The sequence below is a fragment of the Canis lupus genome, chromosome 35, assembly GCF_003254725.2.
Source record: "Canis lupus dingo isolate Sandy chromosome 35, ASM325472v2, whole genome shotgun sequence".
NCBI classification, from domain to species: domain Eukaryota; kingdom Metazoa; phylum Chordata; class Mammalia; order Carnivora; family Canidae; genus Canis; species Canis lupus.
Window position 1 is genome coordinate 18,827,112 of NC_064277.1, and position 20,191 is coordinate 18,847,302.

The window sequence follows — 20,191 nt, forward strand, 5'->3', positions numbered from 1 at the left end:
TCAGCCTATCTCAGTTTTCAGCATGCCTTCCTCGCTGAGCTTAATCATTCCTAGCTTTTAATTTACAGTGATAGATGTGTGATTATTACTCTTACTTGAATGCTTGGAGGCCCTTGTAGGGTGATTAATGGGCCTAGTCTCAGTATTTTTGTGTCTTGGGAAATAAGGAGGCCTGAGAAGAGGGAGAGAGAGATGGAGAACAGCTGGTTGGAACAGTCAGAACACACACACTTCTCAGCTAAGTTCCTTGTCTTATCTGGGTGAGCTTCATGGCATCCTAAAATAATTAAAAAGTCTGAAATACTGTGAGAATTACTGAAATCTGACAGACATAAGTAAAAAATGGTGTCGGAAAAATGGTGCCGGTAGACTTGCTTGACATATGGTTGCCATGAACCTTTGATTTGTAACAAATGCAGTACCTGCAAAGCACAACAAAGTGAAGTGCACAAAAAGAAGCACGCCTGCACTGAATAAAACCCTGCAATAAGAAAAATGTGCTAAGGGCCCAGCACTGTCTGACATATAACATTTATAAGCCCAGAATGCAAAGGCTTCACTTTGACTCCATTCTGTAATGAATTCTTAGCAGACACTAAAGGGACCTATGGTCCATGTTTCTCAGGACTGAAGAGTAGAGTCAGCAGAGTCATTAGCATGACAGGACAGTTGATCACCCTAGTGATAACCTCTCTTAGTGATAATCTCTACCAAAATTCTTCTCTCAGAAATGAAGATGTTTAGCAGCATCTGGGTGGCTCAATCATTTTAAGCGTTTGCCTTCAGTTCAGGTCATGATCCCAGGGACCTGGGATCAAGCCCCATGTGGGGCTCTCTGCTCAGTGGGGAGTCTGTTTCTCCCTCTCCCTCTGCTTGCCACTCCCCCTGCTTGTGCTCACACACTGTCAAATAAATAAAATCTTTTAAAAAAATGAAGATATTTAAGTACAGTGAAGCCTGATTATAAATCATATTGCAAGTTCAAAGATTTCACTATAACATGGATTACTCAATATTCTTTGTGCTCCTGGTGATATGTACCATTCTTACTAGTGTGCATTTTTCTTGGTCTTGAGCCTCGAAATGTTCCTGTTGGAAAAAGACCCAGACAGATTTTAAGCACCTATATCTCCTCTCCCATAACATCCCTCATGGACCAGACAGGTAGGATTGCCCCCAAGGTTACCTTGTTAAATTGGGGTGAGCCTCAAACACTGGCCAAAATGTGCTACTTTTTAACTTCCATTACCTTACATAAGGCCTAGAGTTCAGATTCTGGTATTCTTCTCTAGCATCATAAAACTCTTCAAGGGACAAGCACATCACTTCACATTTTTTTGTCCTAAGAGAAGCAGCAGCAGGATACCTCATGGAAATACCAACTGCCAACAGCTCTCTTGGGACTACCGTGGATTTTAATCTCTGCTTTTTCACTTACTTTGGGACTGTGGGGACAGTTAGCAAACATCCCACTGATTTTCTGTTTCCTCATCTGTAAAAGGGGGTTTAAGCCTACCTGTAAAATTGGGAATGAAGATAGGAAATCAAACCAAAAACCAAAACCATTCAAGTGCCTGACAGGAGAAGGATAAATTGAAAATGTTATAAATGCTCAAATTTTAAACAAAGTTTGTTAAAACCTAGAGAAACACACAAATATACACATGTGCTTCATAATTCCAAGTCTCTACTCACAGAAACAAAAAAACTAATTCGTCTGTTCAGAAATATTTCCTTTATAGAGAAACATTCATTTAGTATTCATTCAATATGAAACCAAGTTTTGACCATCTGATTTGAACAAATTCTCTCCTCCCAAGGCATTTATTTGAGGGCACACCATTGTAACATATAATTTATTATCAGCATCATCATTATTATCTTGCATATTTAATACCATGTTTCTTTCTCCCACATAGAATATTAACCAATAGAAGTCCCTGAAAGGAACCACAGCACATTCATAACAAAGATAGAAGATGGTTTTCAATTTCTGCTTTCCAATATGATGATTCAACTAAAACAGTCAGATTTAATCAGCTGCAAAATCAGAAAAGTGAAAATCTGCCCACATGCGCATCATAGCCATGATCATTAACACTTCTATGGAATGAGGGGAGCCTATTGCTTCTTATCAGGCTTCTATATAACTTTAAATTACTTTCTTTTTTTTAATGGCTTATTTAAAAGACATTCTGCTGCCTTTGATGATGCAAACATTTGGGTGTTTTCTCAGGGTCATCCCTGGGCAAGCAGATGGAGCATGTGGAATGGAAAATAGTAGGCTTTCCTAGACTCCTGGTGTCTGTGTACAGGAGACTTTCTGATTTCCAATCTTGGCTCAGTTCAAAGAAAAAAGGGAAGAGTTCTATCCCTGGAAAAAAAAAATCCAGCCTACTTTAGGGCATGCCTGACCTTCAATCCATTCAAGTGTTCACAGCAAGTCCTCCTGGCTCCTCTTTGCAGGATCCCTCTCCTCCATGGTCTTCCACATAGTTACTGTGGTCAAAGTTCTGAGGCTTCCCAAGGAAAAACTGTATCTGGGTATGTTCTGGAAGACAAACCCCGTCAGCAACAACCTTCTGCCTTTTGGAGCAGATGCACAGGTTCCAGAGGCTGGAAATCATGCTAGAAAAGCAAGGACCCAGCAGCCCAGAATGGACTGTCTTTGCAGCACTGGCTCATTCTCCACACACCTCCATGCCATTCAAATATCCTAGGAAATATTAAATCAACTGGACGTGGCTGACTTCATCCTATAAAAGGCCTTATAAAATACTCCCTGCACTTAAAAAAAATGCATGTAAACATCACTTCTAAGTCCCTGGCAAACCTTTGAGCCTTTGATCTCATCTTTCTGACATTTTGCAGTTTTACTTGCTCAGCTTCCTTGGAGGTATCAGTCTTTTTTTTTCTTATTAACGGAGTTCAGAGTCTGAGGCTGCCTCTGAATATGAGCATGTGGTTTGATTGGCAGAAATAGTATTATCAGGAGACTTATGATATGTAAATAAAAGTACATGGACCTGGAATAAAACATACACAAAAATTATATTTCACACAAGGATACCAATAGGAAATGTTTCATGGATGTGATTATATCATCTACAGTCCAGCAACTAAAGGCACTGCTTTTGGCAGAAGCAGATGTGTTTTTACTCAGGCTTGCCTCAGTCCACCCCACAGACACCCCCAGGAGGTGAGCAGGCCAGAGATAGACTAAAACCACAGGACTGGGTAGAGTAAACCCATCAGCCCATCTGCAGATAGACACACAGTACTGCCATAAGCAGACTGAGAACATTAATCCCATGAGAGCCAGAAACTCCTACTATTCAAAATGTAAGGACACATAGGAAAATCCAAACCTTATACTCTGTTCCCTAGATACATATGCAACTTTAGCCAATGTACTCAAGTATAAGGGGTTCTTCTTGTGTGTGTTAGGAGCCAGAAGAATTCAGATTTTCAAAACCTACTCCACAACTCTGAAAACAGCTTTCATCCAAATTAATAAGAAACAAGTGTTGCTTTTGAGTCTGTGGACTTTTATTGCGTAAATGTGGTATTCAACATGCTGAGCACAATGTAGACAATAAATACTGGGCATATCTGGAAATGCAAGTAATTAGAAACAGCTCACATTTGTACAATTGTTCTGTATCCTTTTGGAAAGGCTGGACTTAAACTTTCTCCAATGCTCTTTGAAGATCAAAGGAAAATAATGTTAAGAGGAGGAAAAAAAACCACAATGGATTCATGTATCATTCTCAGCTTCTGTGATCACGTCAGACACATTAGAATCAGATAATTTTCATATCCCCTAAACGTCCCTGAACATGTCTACAGAATAGTCAAGACTTCTAACAGCAACAAACACATTTTCATTCATTCTTTCAGTAAGTATTTACTGCTTAGGTTGTACAAAGCATTAAACTGGGATTTACAAAAAGGCAAAGCCTCCATCTCTTTTTTCAGGGGAATGGGAAACAAGACAAGTATACAGGAGTAAGGGTACGTGTCCTCCACCCCTTGGCTGTAGGGCATGTTCCAAAACCTGCAAGTGGATGTCTGAAACTGCAGATAATACCGAGCCCAATATATGCTGTTTTTTCCTCTATATACCTATCTATGATATAGTTTATAAACTAGGCACAGTAAGAGATTAACAATAAATAATACAACAATTATAACCATATTAACCACTGTAATAAGTTATGAGAATGTGGTCTCTTCTCTCTCAAAATACAGTCCAACAGTACTATCCCCACCCTTCTTATGATGATGGGAGATGATTACACTAGAAGCATTAGACTACTACTGGCCTTCTGACCATATACATCAGAAGGAGGATCATCTGTTTCTGGAGAGCAACTGAGTGTGTGTAACTGAAACCATGGAAGGTAAAACTGGGGATAGGGAACCCCTATAATTTATCCAGCCCCAGGCAAGTGAGCAACTCATTTATTGTCAAAACCAGAACACTTGAGCATGAAAGAGTTCTACGGACAGAAACACCAGCTCAGGCAGCTCAGGCAGCCCGGGTGGCTCAGTGGTTTAGCACCACCTTCAGCCCAGGTGTGATCCTGGAGACCGGGGATTGAGTCCCACGTCAGGCTTCCTGCATGGAGCCTGCTTCTGCCTCTGCCTCTCTGTTTCTCGAATAAATAAATCTTTAAAAAAAAATACCAGCTCAAGGTGTAAACTAGGGTTCTCAACAGGCACCCCAGCCAAAGATTTTAAAAGCTGTACACCTAAAATATACTTTGTCTTGCATTTGCCATAACCTTTGAAAGATGGCCATATTTACACTGGAACAATTATGTGGATTAAAACCAAATATTTTGGGAGTCAAGGGAAAAATATTTCAATCCCCTGGCAAAGTTTAGAAAGCTATTCTGACATGCCACATTTTCTAAAATTTTAACAACTATTTCATTTTTCTATTATGGAAAAACTCAACATTTATTGAGCACACTGGGTACCCTGGATACATAGATGAATGAGGCATAGTTCCTACTCTCAAGGACTTTGTTCAAATTCTAACATCCTTGGGATCCCTGGGTGGCTTAGTGGTTTAGCACCTGCCTTTGGCCCAGGGCATGATTCTGGAGTCCCGAGATTGAGTCCCGCATCAGGCTCCCTGTGTGGAGCCTGCTTCTCCCTCTGCCTGTGTCTCTGCCTGCCTTTCTCTCTCTCTCTCTCTCTCTCTCTCGATCTGTGTCTCTCATGTATAAATAAATAAAATCTTAAAAACAAAAAAGGGTCATCTATTTAAAGACAAATTGGGATCCCTGGGTGGCGCAGCGGTTTAGCGCCTGCCTTTGGCCCAGGGCGCGATCCTGGAGACCCGGGATCGAATCCCACGTCGGGCTCCTGGTGCATGGAGCCTGCTTCTCCCTCTGCCTGTGTCTCTGCCTCTCTCTCTCTCTCTGTGACTATCATAAATAAATAAAAATTAAAAAAAAAAAAAGACAAATTAACACATATGGATTTGCTTTTCAAAATGAGTTCACAGAAAGGTTCTGCTATGGACTACATTTGTACCCCAACCCCCAATTCATGTGTTGAAGCCCTAACTTCCCACATGATGGAATTTGAAGAAGTGGAGCTTTGGTAGGTAATCTGGTTGGGGTGGGGTCCCCATGATGAGATTAGTGCCTTTATAAGAAGATAAAGAGAAAACAGAGTGGGAGCTGTCCCTCTGTCTCTGTCTCTCCTATATTCTCCTATATATGTCTCTATCTCTCTGCCAGGTGAAGAAACTGCAAGAAGGCAGTCTTCCGTAAACCAAGAAGAGAACTTTCACCAAAAACCAAATCTGCTGGCATCTTGATCATGGACTTCCCAGCCTCAACTGTGAGAAATGTCTGTTGTTGAACTCACTCAGTCTGTACTCAGTCCTAGCATCCTGAGCTAAGACAAATTCTTTCATTTTTCACTTGGGACTCATTTACAACTTAAAGAAGATTAGACAGGAATTTATTTTTTAAAAGATTTTATTTATTTATTCATGAGAGACACACAGAGAGAGAGAGAGAGAGAGGCAGAGTCCCTGTGTGGAGCCTGACATGGGACTCGATCCCGGGACTCAAGGATCATGCCCTAGGCCGAAGGCAGGCGCTAAACCACTGAGCCACCCAGGGATCCCCCTAGACAGGAATTTAAAGTTAGGAAGTCTCACTGTAGATGGAAAACTGACTACACTTAAAAATAAACCATGTCTGAAATTTAAACGTTAAGCAGTGAAGGATGTGCTGAGAAGTGGATTTGCACACACCTGCCATTCATTTCCAGTTACAGAAAGTAGCCCCAAGTGAGGAACAGATCTAGAATATAACCAGACCCATCTCCATTAAAAGAGGATTCAATTCTCATTTCTTTCATCAGATTCAGTGAATCTCTTAAGAGATACTAAAAACACCTTTTGAGATGCAATGTAGGATTCACCTTTGGCAACATGTGACTCTTAAAATTCAAATTGATTAAAAATTGATAAAATTAAATTGACGAAAAATTCAATTGAATAAATTGATAAAATTAAAAATTCAGTTCCTTAGTCACACTAGCCACATTTCAAATGCTCCATGGCCACATGTGCTGATGGCTAACACAACTGGATGGCATTCCTCTCATGGCAAACACTTCTACTGGACAGAGCTGATCTGGATAGGGAATGATTGTGTTTGAAATGAAATGAAAATCTACTTGGGTAATCTGGGTTGGTAAATCTAATAGTTACCAGAGTGTAGGGATCAGCATACTTTAGTCAGTTAAATGCATGTTATCTTAAACAAATCACTATTTAGCATGATCCTCCACCAGTAACATTCTTCCTAAGTAGCTTCTCCTAAAGAAATGTTTAGTGACTGCATTACTGTTCTTGCTGTAAAGGAATTCTGGGTCCGAAAGTCAGGTCTAGCTGTGTGAGTTTTGTTCAATTAGCCTCTCTGAGCTTCCACTTCATCATATGATAAATGGGGATACTGATACCTACTTCTTTCTCTCCTCAGCCCACTGCTATCTACCACAGGTTCTACGTTCTGCAACACTCATTACTTGGGGCTTCAGTGCACAGACCTCCTCGTAGCCCAGGGGGCCTTTTCTATGCTGTTTCCTGTGTCTGGAGCACAGTTCAGAATGCCCCACCTTGCCCACCACCCTCCATCCTCACACACACTATGCCTGTTTCACTCCCCCACTACAGCTTCCACATCCTAGCCCAGAGGCCACTCTCACCCAAAAGCTGCCCTGAATGTCCAGTATGAGTCAGATCCTGCTACCTGCTCTCATAAGTCTTTGTACCATTCACTCAGAGTACGATCTCAGTGCACATATTTATAAATTTGCCCATTAACACCTGTCTCCTCCAACAAGCTATCCCTTCCAGAGTACCAGGACTGATTTCCATATTTTTTTCCATATTTTTCTTACCATCTTATCCCCAGCTTCTAGGACAGTACCCAGCAAATGGAAGGTATTAAGTGGTTTTGAGTTGAATGCAGGCATTTCTGATATAATGTGATACATACATTCTTGGTGGTGGGGGAATCTGGCATTTGGCAGTATCATGCATTTAAAATACTGGGGCATACGGAGGTATTGGGGGGGGTTCATGTCAGAAGCAGACAACTCATAACCTGTGAGACTGTAACAAAAACAATTAGCACCTAAGCCAGGCACAGTAGCTTACTGTGAGTAATATAAAAGACCAGAAGGGGCAAATATTGGCCCAGAGAGAAGGGGAAAGAAGGCACTGTGTGCAGGTGGGCCTGCCCTGAGGCTGGACAAGGTGGAGGGAAACCAGCTAAGGAGGGAAAGCAGCAATCCAGGAATCCAGGGCGGAGCAGGTGGGGGAAGAGGGAGGGGGCGCCTTTCAGAAGAGGGAGCTCGGGGAAGGGGCACTCAATTTCAGTACTCTTACTCTAGAACTTAACAGGTCTGTGCTCCTAGGACTGTAGGACCTGCACTGAGGATTCTTCTGCTGAAGATTCTAATTCTTTCCCACTATTCTGGCAACCCACATCTAGAAACATTGGTATATAAACCAGCTCAACTTCCATGCTATACTGACAGAACACCTATGACCTAACAGGTAGTACAGAAACTGACTTCACAGGTATCACACACTTCCCTCCACTTCTTTTCCTATGACCCTATGACCCACAGGGTGGTTGGTGGGGGGAGGGGGGTGCAGAAAGGGGGAGGGGATCTCTCTACTTATAGACCTTGCTATCTGTGTATTGAGTAGTAAAAGCTACTTTGATCATTTGACCAGTGCAACAACTACCCAGAAATCCCCACTTAAAATGGGACATGTTTGCATTTATTTTGAAGTCTGAGCTATGCTCCAAAATCAATCTACCAAAACCTGTGCAAGCACTGAACAATACCAAGTCAGCCTTTATTAAGTACAGATTATATGCCAGGCATAAGGCTAAGCCCTTTGCACATTTATTTCATTCCAATCCAAAAAACAGTCTTTTGTGATAGAGTATATTCTTAAACTTCACTTACAGGTGAGAAAAGCCAGTTAAGAGAGGTTAATTATTTGCCCCAGGTCACAAACCAGTTGACAACAGTAGAAAAATACTAAATCAATCTGGGTGAAATAATAAAAGTTAAGCAAGAATCGGTTTAGAGTTCATCAGGACCACTGGGGGTTGAATACAAAAGCCGGACACTCCTTCCTTAAAGGTCTCTTGTTTCTGGTGTGAGCCATCTTTTTCCTCCATCCCGCAGCTCAAACCATCAATCCCCCATGTGCACCACCAGTGCTACCATCGCACTAGCACCCCAGGCTCCCCCTGCAGACCCCTCAGGTCATCCCACCCAGCTCCTGCCCATTTCTGTCCTGCTGTCAGAATGCTCCCCAAGACTCCAACATAACCCCACATTCATCCTCTGAGTTGATATCCCAGACAGATTGCTGCAAACTTCACGGTCACAGCATCCCTTAATTACATTAGGGATGTCTGAAAGGCTTCCTGTCAATTTTGCTCAGATGTATGGTTATATGTTTGTTGGGATCCCTAGGATAACCATTTCCTCCCAGAGCTTTCTATGGGCTGTATTTAGAAATTCTTAATACTGAGTGACTCATAGTTTACATATCGAAGCTGTATTTAGAAATTCTTAATACTGAGTGACTCAGTTTACCAACTCCTGAGTCAAACACAGAGAAAACAGACCAGTTTACAAAACAGCAATTGAGAACAATGGAAACTTACTTGTATAAGCTGATGGTTGGCTCAACTGCCAACAGGACAAAGGGTGCAACTGTGTAAGAGACAGCCAGCTGAGTGACTGCCCAGGTGACCACATCATACACAACCTTGAGGGCTCTGGAGGAAAGGAAGCAATGTCTGTAGTTGTTCCTCACCTGCGAGCAAAGGAAGGCAAAGCCAGGGGCAGGAGAAAGTATGAAAAATAAAAACAACTTTTATTCTGTGCATGCAGGCAGTATACTTCAGGAATATCAATGATTAAAAGTACCATTGTGGTTTTTATTATTATAAAGATATATATTTATGTTCACTGTAGACAAATGTTCAAAGAACAAAGAACTAAGCAAAGAAAGAATTTATTTTTTGACATCTCCCAGACAAAGGGAGAGGTTTATAAACTTGGTACATATCCTTCCTAGCCTTTCTCTATTCATACATAACCATATTCGTATTTTCACTGATGGCATGGATTTATTTTCTAGACTGTTTTTGTCATTTAGTAATGCATCAAAAATCTTATTCCAGTGATTTTTTGCCAGTAAATATTAACCTGATATAATTTTAAGTTAATTATGAAAAAGTTAGCTTTTCCATAATTAATTTATAGGTCTTTTGTCATACTGGGACTAGATTTGCCTCCAGAAAGACACCCAATTCCCAGCTCCAAGAAACAAAGGCACAGCTGAAACAGTGGCTTGCTTAGAGGGAGGTGAGCCCCAGTGCAGGTTAGGCTTCCCAAGGCTGCCTTCGTATGCTAAAAACACCTTCTGGGCCTTGAGTTCAAGGGTGAGCCAGAGCTCCATCCAATGGAGGAACTTGAGTGGTATCAGAAAACCCATAAGGTATTTCATTACCGAGTTCATTCTCCTGGGAACACTGTTCTACTAAAGAAAGGCTTTATATAAATCAGTGGTTTTATACCAGCTGAGATCACAGAGCTAAAGACATTTTAAGGAATAATACTCTGGATATTTTAAGAAACAAAATTCTGGTCTTTGTCTTAGTTTGTCCTGGCCATTTGTTCTTTACTTTTCTTTTCTAATCTAAGTAGGAATATGAATGGGAGAAAAGAAAATGTGTTATTTTCCATATATAATATATACTTTACTTTAAAAGTATACTAAGCAGTATGAGTAGTGATCAATTATCATTCTTGTTCACACATATATTCCAACAAACATTCACCTAACTAAAACAGAGATTCTGTGGGGAAGGGACTCCTATTCACTGTGGTATCCCAATGACTAGAACACAAACTGGCACATAAGGAGGGCTCCTGAAATATTCATGGAATACATGAATTAAAGAATGAGTGGAAAAAAAAATGAGTGAATAGCTCTGTTGGGGCTCCTAAGTTTACATCCAAAATACTGTTTGGCAAATACCAGAAAAAATTCCTGGCACCTGAATAACAAAGGCCCCAATCGTTATCAAAGACTGCAATTAAATCAAATACCAAACTCCATCTGACAATCAGAGCATGCTAAATTGCAATTATTTACATACATGTTCATCTCACTCATTAAGGACAGGCATATTTTTTCTTTCTTTATCATCCTGCTCTACAACCAGGAACACTTGAAGACAAACTGAAGTCTACCCCAAAAACCTAGAGAACCAAATTTCTTTAAAAAAAATTTTTTTTCTATTTATTCATTCATGAGTCATACAGAGAGAGAGGCAGAGACACAGACAGAAGGAGAAGCAGGCTCCTCACAGGGAGCCTGATGCCAAGACTCAGTCCCCAGACCCAGGATCATGCCCTGAGCTGAAGGCAGTCACTTAACCACTGAGCCACCCAGGTGTCCCGAGAACCAAATTTCTAAAATTCACAGAGAATTTTACACAGACTAATTTACCAGATCAGGCATGAGAACATGAAAAGTTAGAGCAGTCTCTAACCCCACAGTTTCTGTGACTGCAATTTTACTGGCTGCACAGACTTTGTGAATTATTTCTAAACTTAGGATAATGAAATGAGAAATTGAATATAAGCAGAATGAAGCCTATGAGCCTCAATTAGTCAATTACTCATCTGTATTGGTAGACTCTCTGTGTAATGATTAAACATGTTTTCAGCCGCAGAGATGGGGTGCCTGGGGCTCAGTCAGTTGAGCATTTGACTCTTGGTTTGGGCTCAGGTCTTGATCTCAGGGTCAAGGGATCAAGCCCCCACATATTTGGCCTCTGTGCTCAGCAGGGAGTCTGCTTTCCCTCTGCCCCTTCCCCCATTCATGTATGTACTCTCTCTCTAAAATAAATCTTTAAAAAGTTTTACTCTTCTAAAGTATTCAATGTTCATTACTCCTAAAATTTCTTTTGTTTTGCCAAAACATCTGTAAATAACATGAAAATAGTTCATCATTTTATGGCTCAAAATTGCTATATATTGAAGTATTTCTCTAATAGGAAGACTTCTGTTGGATTTTTCACTCCCAACTCCACCACCTCCTAATAGGATCAGAACACAACAAACATAGAGGCATCAGATTATAAAGGAAAAGATCCTACAACCAAAAGAAGCTTACTGTTCTGGCTGCTACTGTGACAAGGATTCCAGTTAAGAAAGTAAAATAGTATCCAGGGTAGACACCATGCCACAAGGCAGACAGGAAGAAGGTTAGCACCGTGGGGTACCATGGAACCCGTTCATAGCATACTCTGTGAAGAGAGGAAGATGCAATGAGTCACAGGTGAAACATAGCAGAAACGTTTACCTACACTTGTGTCTTCAGACCATGCAAAAATCATCTCATCAATTCCCTATCAGGGACTTTGAATGCAACCCTAGCTGCCTAAACTCCATGTCCTGAATGCTACCAGACAGGCAATTCACAGTCATCTGGGGAGAAGGATATGAAGTTTTAACCTGCATGGAATGAAATGATCTAGACCCCATCATACTACATCTAAAAAAGTCCAAGTGGTCACTCTATGCAGTAATAGTTCCTGCCTTGGAGAAGCTTACTCCACCAATACCCTAATTTACCAGAAAATTTATGGATAGGTGCCACTGGCACTACAAATTTTAATATTAAGATAGCATCTTTAGAAGCAGATATCCTCATTTAGTCAAAAGTAATTCTTTCCAACATGGCCCCTATGCCACCTGACTAGCCAACGCTGCAAACCCTTTCATCTATTGTGGCAATGACTCCAGTGCAAAATCAGTGTGTCAACTATATGAATTTTCAGCTTTTACGGTGTCCGTTGGATTTCATTCCATGAATTTGCTTGAAAAACTGATATTGTAAGGATGTAGCAATTGTCCTCAAATACCTTGGAGATCTTTGACTCTTGTTGTTTTACTAAATTCAATCTACAAATCACCAGTGGCACTATAAGGAAGCCACTATGTGGTGTACTAAACAAGAGGACCCAAATAAAAAGATAGGAATTCAAATAGTTAACACTAATCTAGCTCTGCATAGGTTGTCAAAAGTAATGGATTTGAACCCAAACTAAGGATTATGGCTCCCATTTCATACAAAGAAAGAGAATGCATTCGGGGAGAGAAAGACAGGACTGGGATGCCACTTGGCAATGTTTCTTTGAAATGGGGTAGTTTGCCCGGGTATTTGTTTCTTAGTGTCTGTGTCTATCTTTTTGTACAAATAAGAGATTTCATTTTCTAAAATGATATTTTAAAATATTTTTTCATTTATTAAGTGCTCATATATGTTCAGTCATCTTAGAACATAAACTCCTAATGGAGATAGTAGGATTTTTGATCCATTGGGACTACCCAATATAGAGAAATAGAGTTTTATGCTAAAATTATTGATCAGATTAATAGCAAAAATAAGTGCAAGTTTTCTAAAACTGCATGTTCAGATCAACTTTCAGACAACAGTGCATGAGCTTACTTCGGAGGTGTTACAATACATTGTCTCTTACCCCAATGTTGTGGCCGATGAAAAATGCTATGGGTCAAAAACATAATCTACAGCCTGATAGAATCATACTCTCCCTGCATTCATATGATAGGAATATTCACTAGCTAGAATTTGTTGCTTCAAAGATAGCATATTATTAGTTCCATATTAAGTAATGTTTCCGATTTTGCAATGTGTAGGGAAACAAAAGGATAGAGAAATACGAACAAAAAACACAAAGTTTAAAAGCATAAAGGTCTAGGGTACCATAAAGCTCTTAATGCTAGGGATAAATGGAGATCGTCAGTGATTCGATGCTGATACTGACCTTCCTTGACATTGAGCAATGTATTCTCTAGGTAAGAGGTGGCACAACACAGAGGTTTAAGAACCTGGCTCTTGAGACAGTCTATTGGGATTCATGATAAGCATTAGCTGTGTGACTTTGGACAAGTGACATAACCTCTCTGTGCTCATTCCTCATCTGTAAAATAGGGATAACTACCAACATCTCATGGGATTGATATGAAAGCTAAATGAGTGGCTGCTGCACAGGAATGGCACTATTCAGTGATACACTAAAATATGGTACATAGTGACCTTCTCACATCACTGTATTTCTACTTTTCCATTTACAGGGCATAGATGTTAATACAAAACAACAGTGTCAGATGACACATTACTACTGGCAGACTTGCGGCTCATCTGGTGACTCCCATCTAAACATATCCAAGTGCCATGAGTAATGAGGTCATTCTTATTTTTCTTACCGCTTTAGCCAAGTAGCTGTCTGAATATTCCAGTTTTCTAAGTACATTTTGAAACTTGTGGCAGTCTAGAAAGAAGAAAATAACACCTATCATTAGCTTTAAAAATACCCCAAGTAATGGAAAGTCGTCCCCAGAATTTCCCTGGCGGCAGATGAGATGTGCTATTTCAATAGGGACTACTCCATCAAGAGTAGATCAGCTGTTCCAACCTACACAGTAAAATTTTCTGGTATTTATAAGATTTACTTTGCACTAAGACTTGGCTTACAAAGTCTTCATTTCCCTCAAGATTTATTTTCAAATGATAGGAAAATTGAGGGAATGTCTTGTAGGTTTTTCTTCTACTCTGGTTAAAAAAAAAAACTTAAGTCATCTGAATTTTAAAACTAAACACTCTAAAAAGGGGTTTGCCACAGGAAAAGTTTAATCATGTCAATTTAGGGCCTTTCTGGATTCAGCCTAAATTTGTCATCGTTCACTATGTGGCCATCTATAAACTAGGTCAGTCTTGTGGAGTTATGCTACAAATAGCTGCTCAGGTTCAAATGCTTCCAGTTGTATTTAGAATAGTGAGAGATTTCATGCATGAAGGGGTCTCAATACAAAAAAGAAAACAGACATCACCCAACTGGCAATGACACCGGTACTATGGAAGAGAGATTCTAAATTAAGCCATCAATTGGGTTTTCTCATTAAAAAAAAAAAAAAAAAAGTCTTATCAAAGGCTGGTAGTAGAAAGCATGAAGCAAACATTCAAGAGCCAGAATTCCTAAAAAAGGTGAAAGTACCACTTTTTTTCTATTTTAACCATAAGAAAATCTCAGGCCATACACTAGTACATTTGGAGGGAAGGAGAGAGATAATAGAGAGATGGATAGAGGGATGGATAGAGGGATGGATGGAGCTATAAATAGAAGATAGATATTGTATTATGACTTTTTATTTCAAAACCCTAAGGGGTTTTATTTATGTTCTCTATGGCTAATAAAATGCTATATGCACAGCTTCAATGTACCTTAACTAAGTCAGATGTCCTTGGTTTTCTTTAGTTCTTTGCTATCAACTCTACTGAATATCCAAACTCCCTCTTTCTGGTTTTCTTTGATAATAAAGATATAACTTAATAACTTAGCCCTTCACGCTGGCCACATACTCAGTGAAAGGACTAGGTCTTGGTGTACTGGTGGGCAGCCAAACGGAAGGGGAGCCACTCTAAAGGACATGTGCCCACAGTGCTCTGAAGCAGCTAACAGTGGTCCATGACTTTTGAGGAAGAAAATTTGAGTGGGAAAAGGGAGCAAAGTTATAACACATTTTAACTCTTTTGGATTATCATCTGTATAGACATGAGAACCTTGTAGATGATCCACACTGCTTTCTAAAATTGAGAAAAGTGGCTCTGGAGGCTATAGTTTATCCATTTAAGATGAAGAGAAGTCTCAGGGATCAAGAAGGTGGAGAACATCTGCCATGTCTCCTTTTGGCCTACTGTCCACCTAACGGGAAGCAGGTGGTCAGTCTCCACATCCCTTGTTTCTTGCTCTACATGCATATTTCCTTCACTTGCTCTCCATTGGCACCCTGCCTGCCCTGTGGTGGGTGGGAAACCACAGCCAACAGCAAATATGAGTCACCTGGCTAGAGAACCAACCCTTCTGTATATTGAGAACCATGACTTTACTCCCAGCAACAAGGAGGAAAGGGTCGAAGACTGGGCCTTCCTATGAGTTCCGAGTGCTAATGATATAAGGAAACCAAGAATGATGTGGCCCCAAAGAGACCACCTCTGAAGATGAGGACATCTTGAGAGCTGTGGTCCAAGAACAAAGCGAGTGGAAGACAAACAGCCACACTGATTCTAGTGGTCTAAAAGCTCTATGTCGTGACAGTTCTTCTTAAAATAAGATGGATTAGAAATGTTTCAAAAGGATGACAGAGGGCTTGCAATATTAAAATCTCAATACAGGAGCCTCCCCGTCTGTATTCCTGATTGAAGAAAGGAGAATGTGAAACAAGAGAAAATGGCATCTGGACTTTCTAGTTGAGAGAACAGGAATATAAACAACAAAAACGATTTTCCTGGCTCTTTTTCAGATTTCTACATGTCATTTCTTGAACCATTACAACTGTCAAGAAAGTAGGTATCTTTAAAAAAAAAAAAAAAAAAAAAAAACAGGAAAAATTCCAAGATGCAAAATGTCCAGGAGGCTGCTGGACCTGGCATTCCCTGATGGCTGTCCCTCAGACACTCTGAGGAAGAGCTTCCAGGGATACTGCACTCAAAGCACACTATTTGCTTTATTCACCATTATTCAATAATGGAGGCTTGATTCAAAAACATAGTAGACTCACCTCAATTTTCCAGATGTTTAGGTTAGAAAGCAGATCCCAACAGAAATTTCCATTCTTATCCACTCCACTGAACCCAAAGCCAGCTGCATTATTCACTGCATCAGCTATGGTTTTTAAAACAACATATTAGGATATGGAACAAAAGTCACATTGCTGTTTTAAAAGATATTAAATGTCTGTCTTGCTTTAAGATTGAGAGACAGGGAGTAGTTTCTCCTTGGAAAAGAAACCAAAACAACTAAAAGGATCCGGTACCATTATAAATCAGAGAAACCTTTTGAGCTCTTTGGTAGCCTTAATTTTTATTCATTTTTTATCTATTAACTAGCATTTAGTGAGTACCTGCTAAGGAAGAAGGCACTAGATGCTCCTAAAATGCAAAATGAAAATAAAAGAAAAATGAACTGGGACAAACAATAGGATTTAGTGACCAACTTCATGTAAGAAGAGAAAGGAAGAAGGTAAACATACATCTCAGCTCAGAAGCAGAGGCCAGAAGAAACAGGGGAACCAGGTGACTTGGACAGGTCCAGGAGCTGCCATTAAAGATGGCACAACATGAATGGACAGCATTAGGTCAGGAGGAGAACCAGCTCTGAAAGAGAAATTGGAGCTCATTCTGGACATATTAAGCATGACATGCCAGTAGGTATCAGCTGGGGCTGCCAAGATATAGTTAGAAAAGTTTAGAACACAAGACAAAAGACAGAGCTAGGGATGTGAATGTGGGGCCAGCCACCACGGAGACCACACGTGGACCCAATTACCAAAGCATCCTACCCATAAAGTCAGTTTGAGAAAGGTCAGGTTTCCATCTTTATTCCACTTCACTGAACTATAAGATGTCCTCCTACATTGAGTATAACATTTCTAATTCCTCAATTATGTGATTCTGTAACCAAATAGAGACCTGATGAAATCAACATACTTTTATTATGATGACCAAAAGGCTAATTCTCTCTCCACTTAGTTCAATTCTGTCAGAATATTTTCTTAAAAAAAAAAAAAAAAAACTTCAACACCCACAAAACAAATAATCCAATTAAAAAATGGGCAGAAGACATGACAGACATTGCTCCAAAGAAGACATACAGATGGCCAACAGACACATGAAAAGATGCTCAATATCACTCATCATCAGGAAAATGCAAATCAAATCACAATGAGGTATCACCTCACACTGTCAGAATGGCTAAAAAAAAAAAAAAAAAATCCAAGAAACAAGAGGTGTTGGCAAGGATGTGGAGAAAGGGAAACGCTCCTACACTTTTGGTGGGAATATAAACTGGTACAACCATTCTGGAGAACGGTATGGAGGTTCCTCAAAAAATTACAAATAGAACTACCCTATGATCCAGTAATCGCACTATGGGTGTTTACCCCCAAAATACAAAAATACTAATTCAAAGGGCTATTTGCACCCGTATGTTTATAGCAGCACTATCTACAATAGCCAAACTATGGAAACAGCTGAAGTAGTCCATCAATAGATGAGTGGATAAAGAGGTGGCATGTATCTACAATGGAATATTACTCAGCCATAAAAAATGAAATCTTGCCATTTACAGTAAAATGAGTGGATCTAGAGAACTGTAATGCGAAGTGATATAAGTCAGAAAGACAAACACCATATGTCTCACTCGTATGTGGAATTTGAGAAACAAGACAAAAGAAAAAAAGAGACAAGCCAAGAAACAAACTCTGAACTAGAGAACATGCTGATGGTTCCCACTGGTGGGGGTGGGGATAGGTGAAATAGATGATACGGATGAAGGAGGGCATGAGTACCAGGTGATGAGTACCAGGTGATGCACAGAATCAGTTGAATCAGTATATTATATACCTAAACTAATAACATTGTATATTAACTATACTGGAATCAAAATAAGAAGTAAACTAAACCACAACACGGTAAGGTCTTAGATCTAGGGAGATCTTAGAGAAGTCTGTCTTGAGGCTTCATTCGTTTTTCTCCATAGACATTCAGGTCCAGCTCCAGAGTGACTTCTGAAGAGTTACTCTCAAGAAAAACAATCTATGTTTGTCTCCTTTCCTTTTGGCATAGTTGGGGTGATTTAACACTGCTTATCTTATGCTTGGCTTCACTGGGAAATGATCTGGTTTCTTTTAGAAGGATGAGAAGTTCTGAGTGCTGCTAGGTCATTCTCCCTAGCCGACGGGATGGAAACTCCATGGAAAAGGAAAAAAGCAACTTAGCAGGGGTGTGCCAGTTAGGAAACAAAGTTGTTTGTTTGTTTTTTAAGATTATTTATTTATTTATTTATTTTTAAAAGATTTTATTTATTCATGAGAGACACAGAGAGAGATAGAGAGAGAGAGAGAGAGAGAGAGAGAGGCAGAGACACAGGCAGAGGGAGAAGCAGGCTTGACATAGGACTCGATCTCGGGTCTCCAGGATCATGCCCTGGGCTGAAGGCAGTGCTAAACCGCTGAGCCACCTGGGCTGCCCAAGATTATTTATTTAACAGAGAGAGAGTGAGGATGCACAAACGCATACCCAAGCAGAGGGGGCAGCAGGCAGAGGCAGAGGGAGAAGCAGGCTTGGCCCCAGGATCCCAGGATCATGACCTGAGTTGAAGGCAGATGGTTGAATGACTGAGCCACCCTGGTGCCCCAAGAAATGAAGTTTTAAATGTGTGGGAAGACACTGAATGACAAGATGAGCTGAACCAGAAGGAGAGGAGCCCTTCGGGGTCTGTGTTGGAAACTAAAACTAGGCTGGTGGATGGTATGAGACCAGGAGCCCTGCAATTGCTTCTCCTACCTCCAGCCTCATTTAAAAAGCAGAATAGCAACAACTTCTCTGTTTGGTGCCTGCAATCTTTCTAGGATTTTACAAAGCACTCTACAGGTATTCTCTTCCAGTGCTCCCAGCGGTGTGAATATGGTGGGTCAGGGCGGGCTCTAGAGGCAGAGCCCCTGGCTTCCCATGTCCACTGAGCAACATACAGAACGTACAGCCTCGAGAGAGTGTCTAACATCTAGAAATCCATTCCGTTGAGAAGAAAATGGAGATATGAACGGTACCTATCCTAAAGCCACATTGAAAAAATTAGATGAAATGTGAGTAGAGCTCATGGCACAGTGCCTAGCCCAAGTCAGCACTCAAGAAATGTTAGCTGCTGTCCCCATCTTCCCAAGGCTTAGCGATGCTAACATTGTGATCACTCAGGTGGTAAACAGTGCCAGGCTCCAAATGCTAGAAAGAATTCTGATCCCACTACCTGAGGGTCTGGGAGCCACTATGAAAGACAAAGGAAGGACCAGAATAGTGGCTCTCAGATGCTGCATCCAGAGCCTGGCTACTCAGCCTGTACCCCCTTGTCCTTCCACCACCGTTTATCCAAGACATGTTTTTTGCCTCCGAGCAGTGAGAGGTTCTAAGTTCGCCAACCCCAAACTGGCTTTACTTGTATTGTCTATTGTATTATTACAGATAAATGAGCTTGGACACCCATATTTTGGAGGTTGTGATCCTTGGAACACAGCCTGGGTTGAAGTTGAGTCTCACTAATTAGTACTAATTAGTATGAGAAAAACAACCAGAATTGTACACTACATCCAAAGAAAATTGCTTTTATTATTTTACTATAAACAGTAAGGAGAGCAAGGCGAACACCATGCGGATCGGCTGAGATTCATGAAGAGGCCAGCTTTAAGGATTAAATTTATAATCATGTATAATTAGTGCATCAAGTATATGCAAATGATGTTCTAAGGAGCTGGATAAAACAATCATTCGGTTAAGCAGTTTAAATATTCCCCGTTATGCTATTCATTGCTTCTTTATTCATAAATAATACAAAGGTTAATTTCAGACCAGCCTATGCAATCTACACCGTAACAAAGTTCAAATTGAGGCCATACAAATTAATGAAGTGTGTCTCTCCTGAAGCTACCCAAAAAAAGATAAAGGGAAGGACGTACAGAAAAGAGCCAAGTCCAC

The 20,191-nt window shown here is 40.4% G+C and overlaps 1 protein-coding gene across 2 annotated transcripts in view; it reads right to left on the reverse strand.

Annotated features, from left to right (window-relative positions):
* Positions 1-1,716: 1,716 nt before the first annotated feature.
* The window catches only part of MBOAT1 (membrane bound O-acyltransferase domain containing 1), a 115,113-nt gene continuing 96,638 nt past the window's right edge, over positions 1,717-20,191 (reverse strand). For both annotated transcript variants that reach the window (XM_025443533.2, XM_025443543.3), the window contains exons 9-13: positions 16,225-16,328; positions 13,873-13,937; positions 11,756-11,888; positions 9,231-9,382; positions 1,717-3,026 (exon numbers count right to left, since the gene is read on the reverse strand). In XM_025443533.2, coding sequence (XP_025299318.1) covers positions 2,900-3,026; positions 9,231-9,382; positions 11,756-11,888; positions 13,873-13,937; positions 16,225-16,328 — 581 coding nt within the window. In that variant the 3' untranslated portion in view covers positions 1,717-2,899. The remainder of the gene's footprint in view (positions 3,027-9,230; positions 9,383-11,755; positions 11,889-13,872; positions 13,938-16,224; positions 16,329-20,191) is intronic.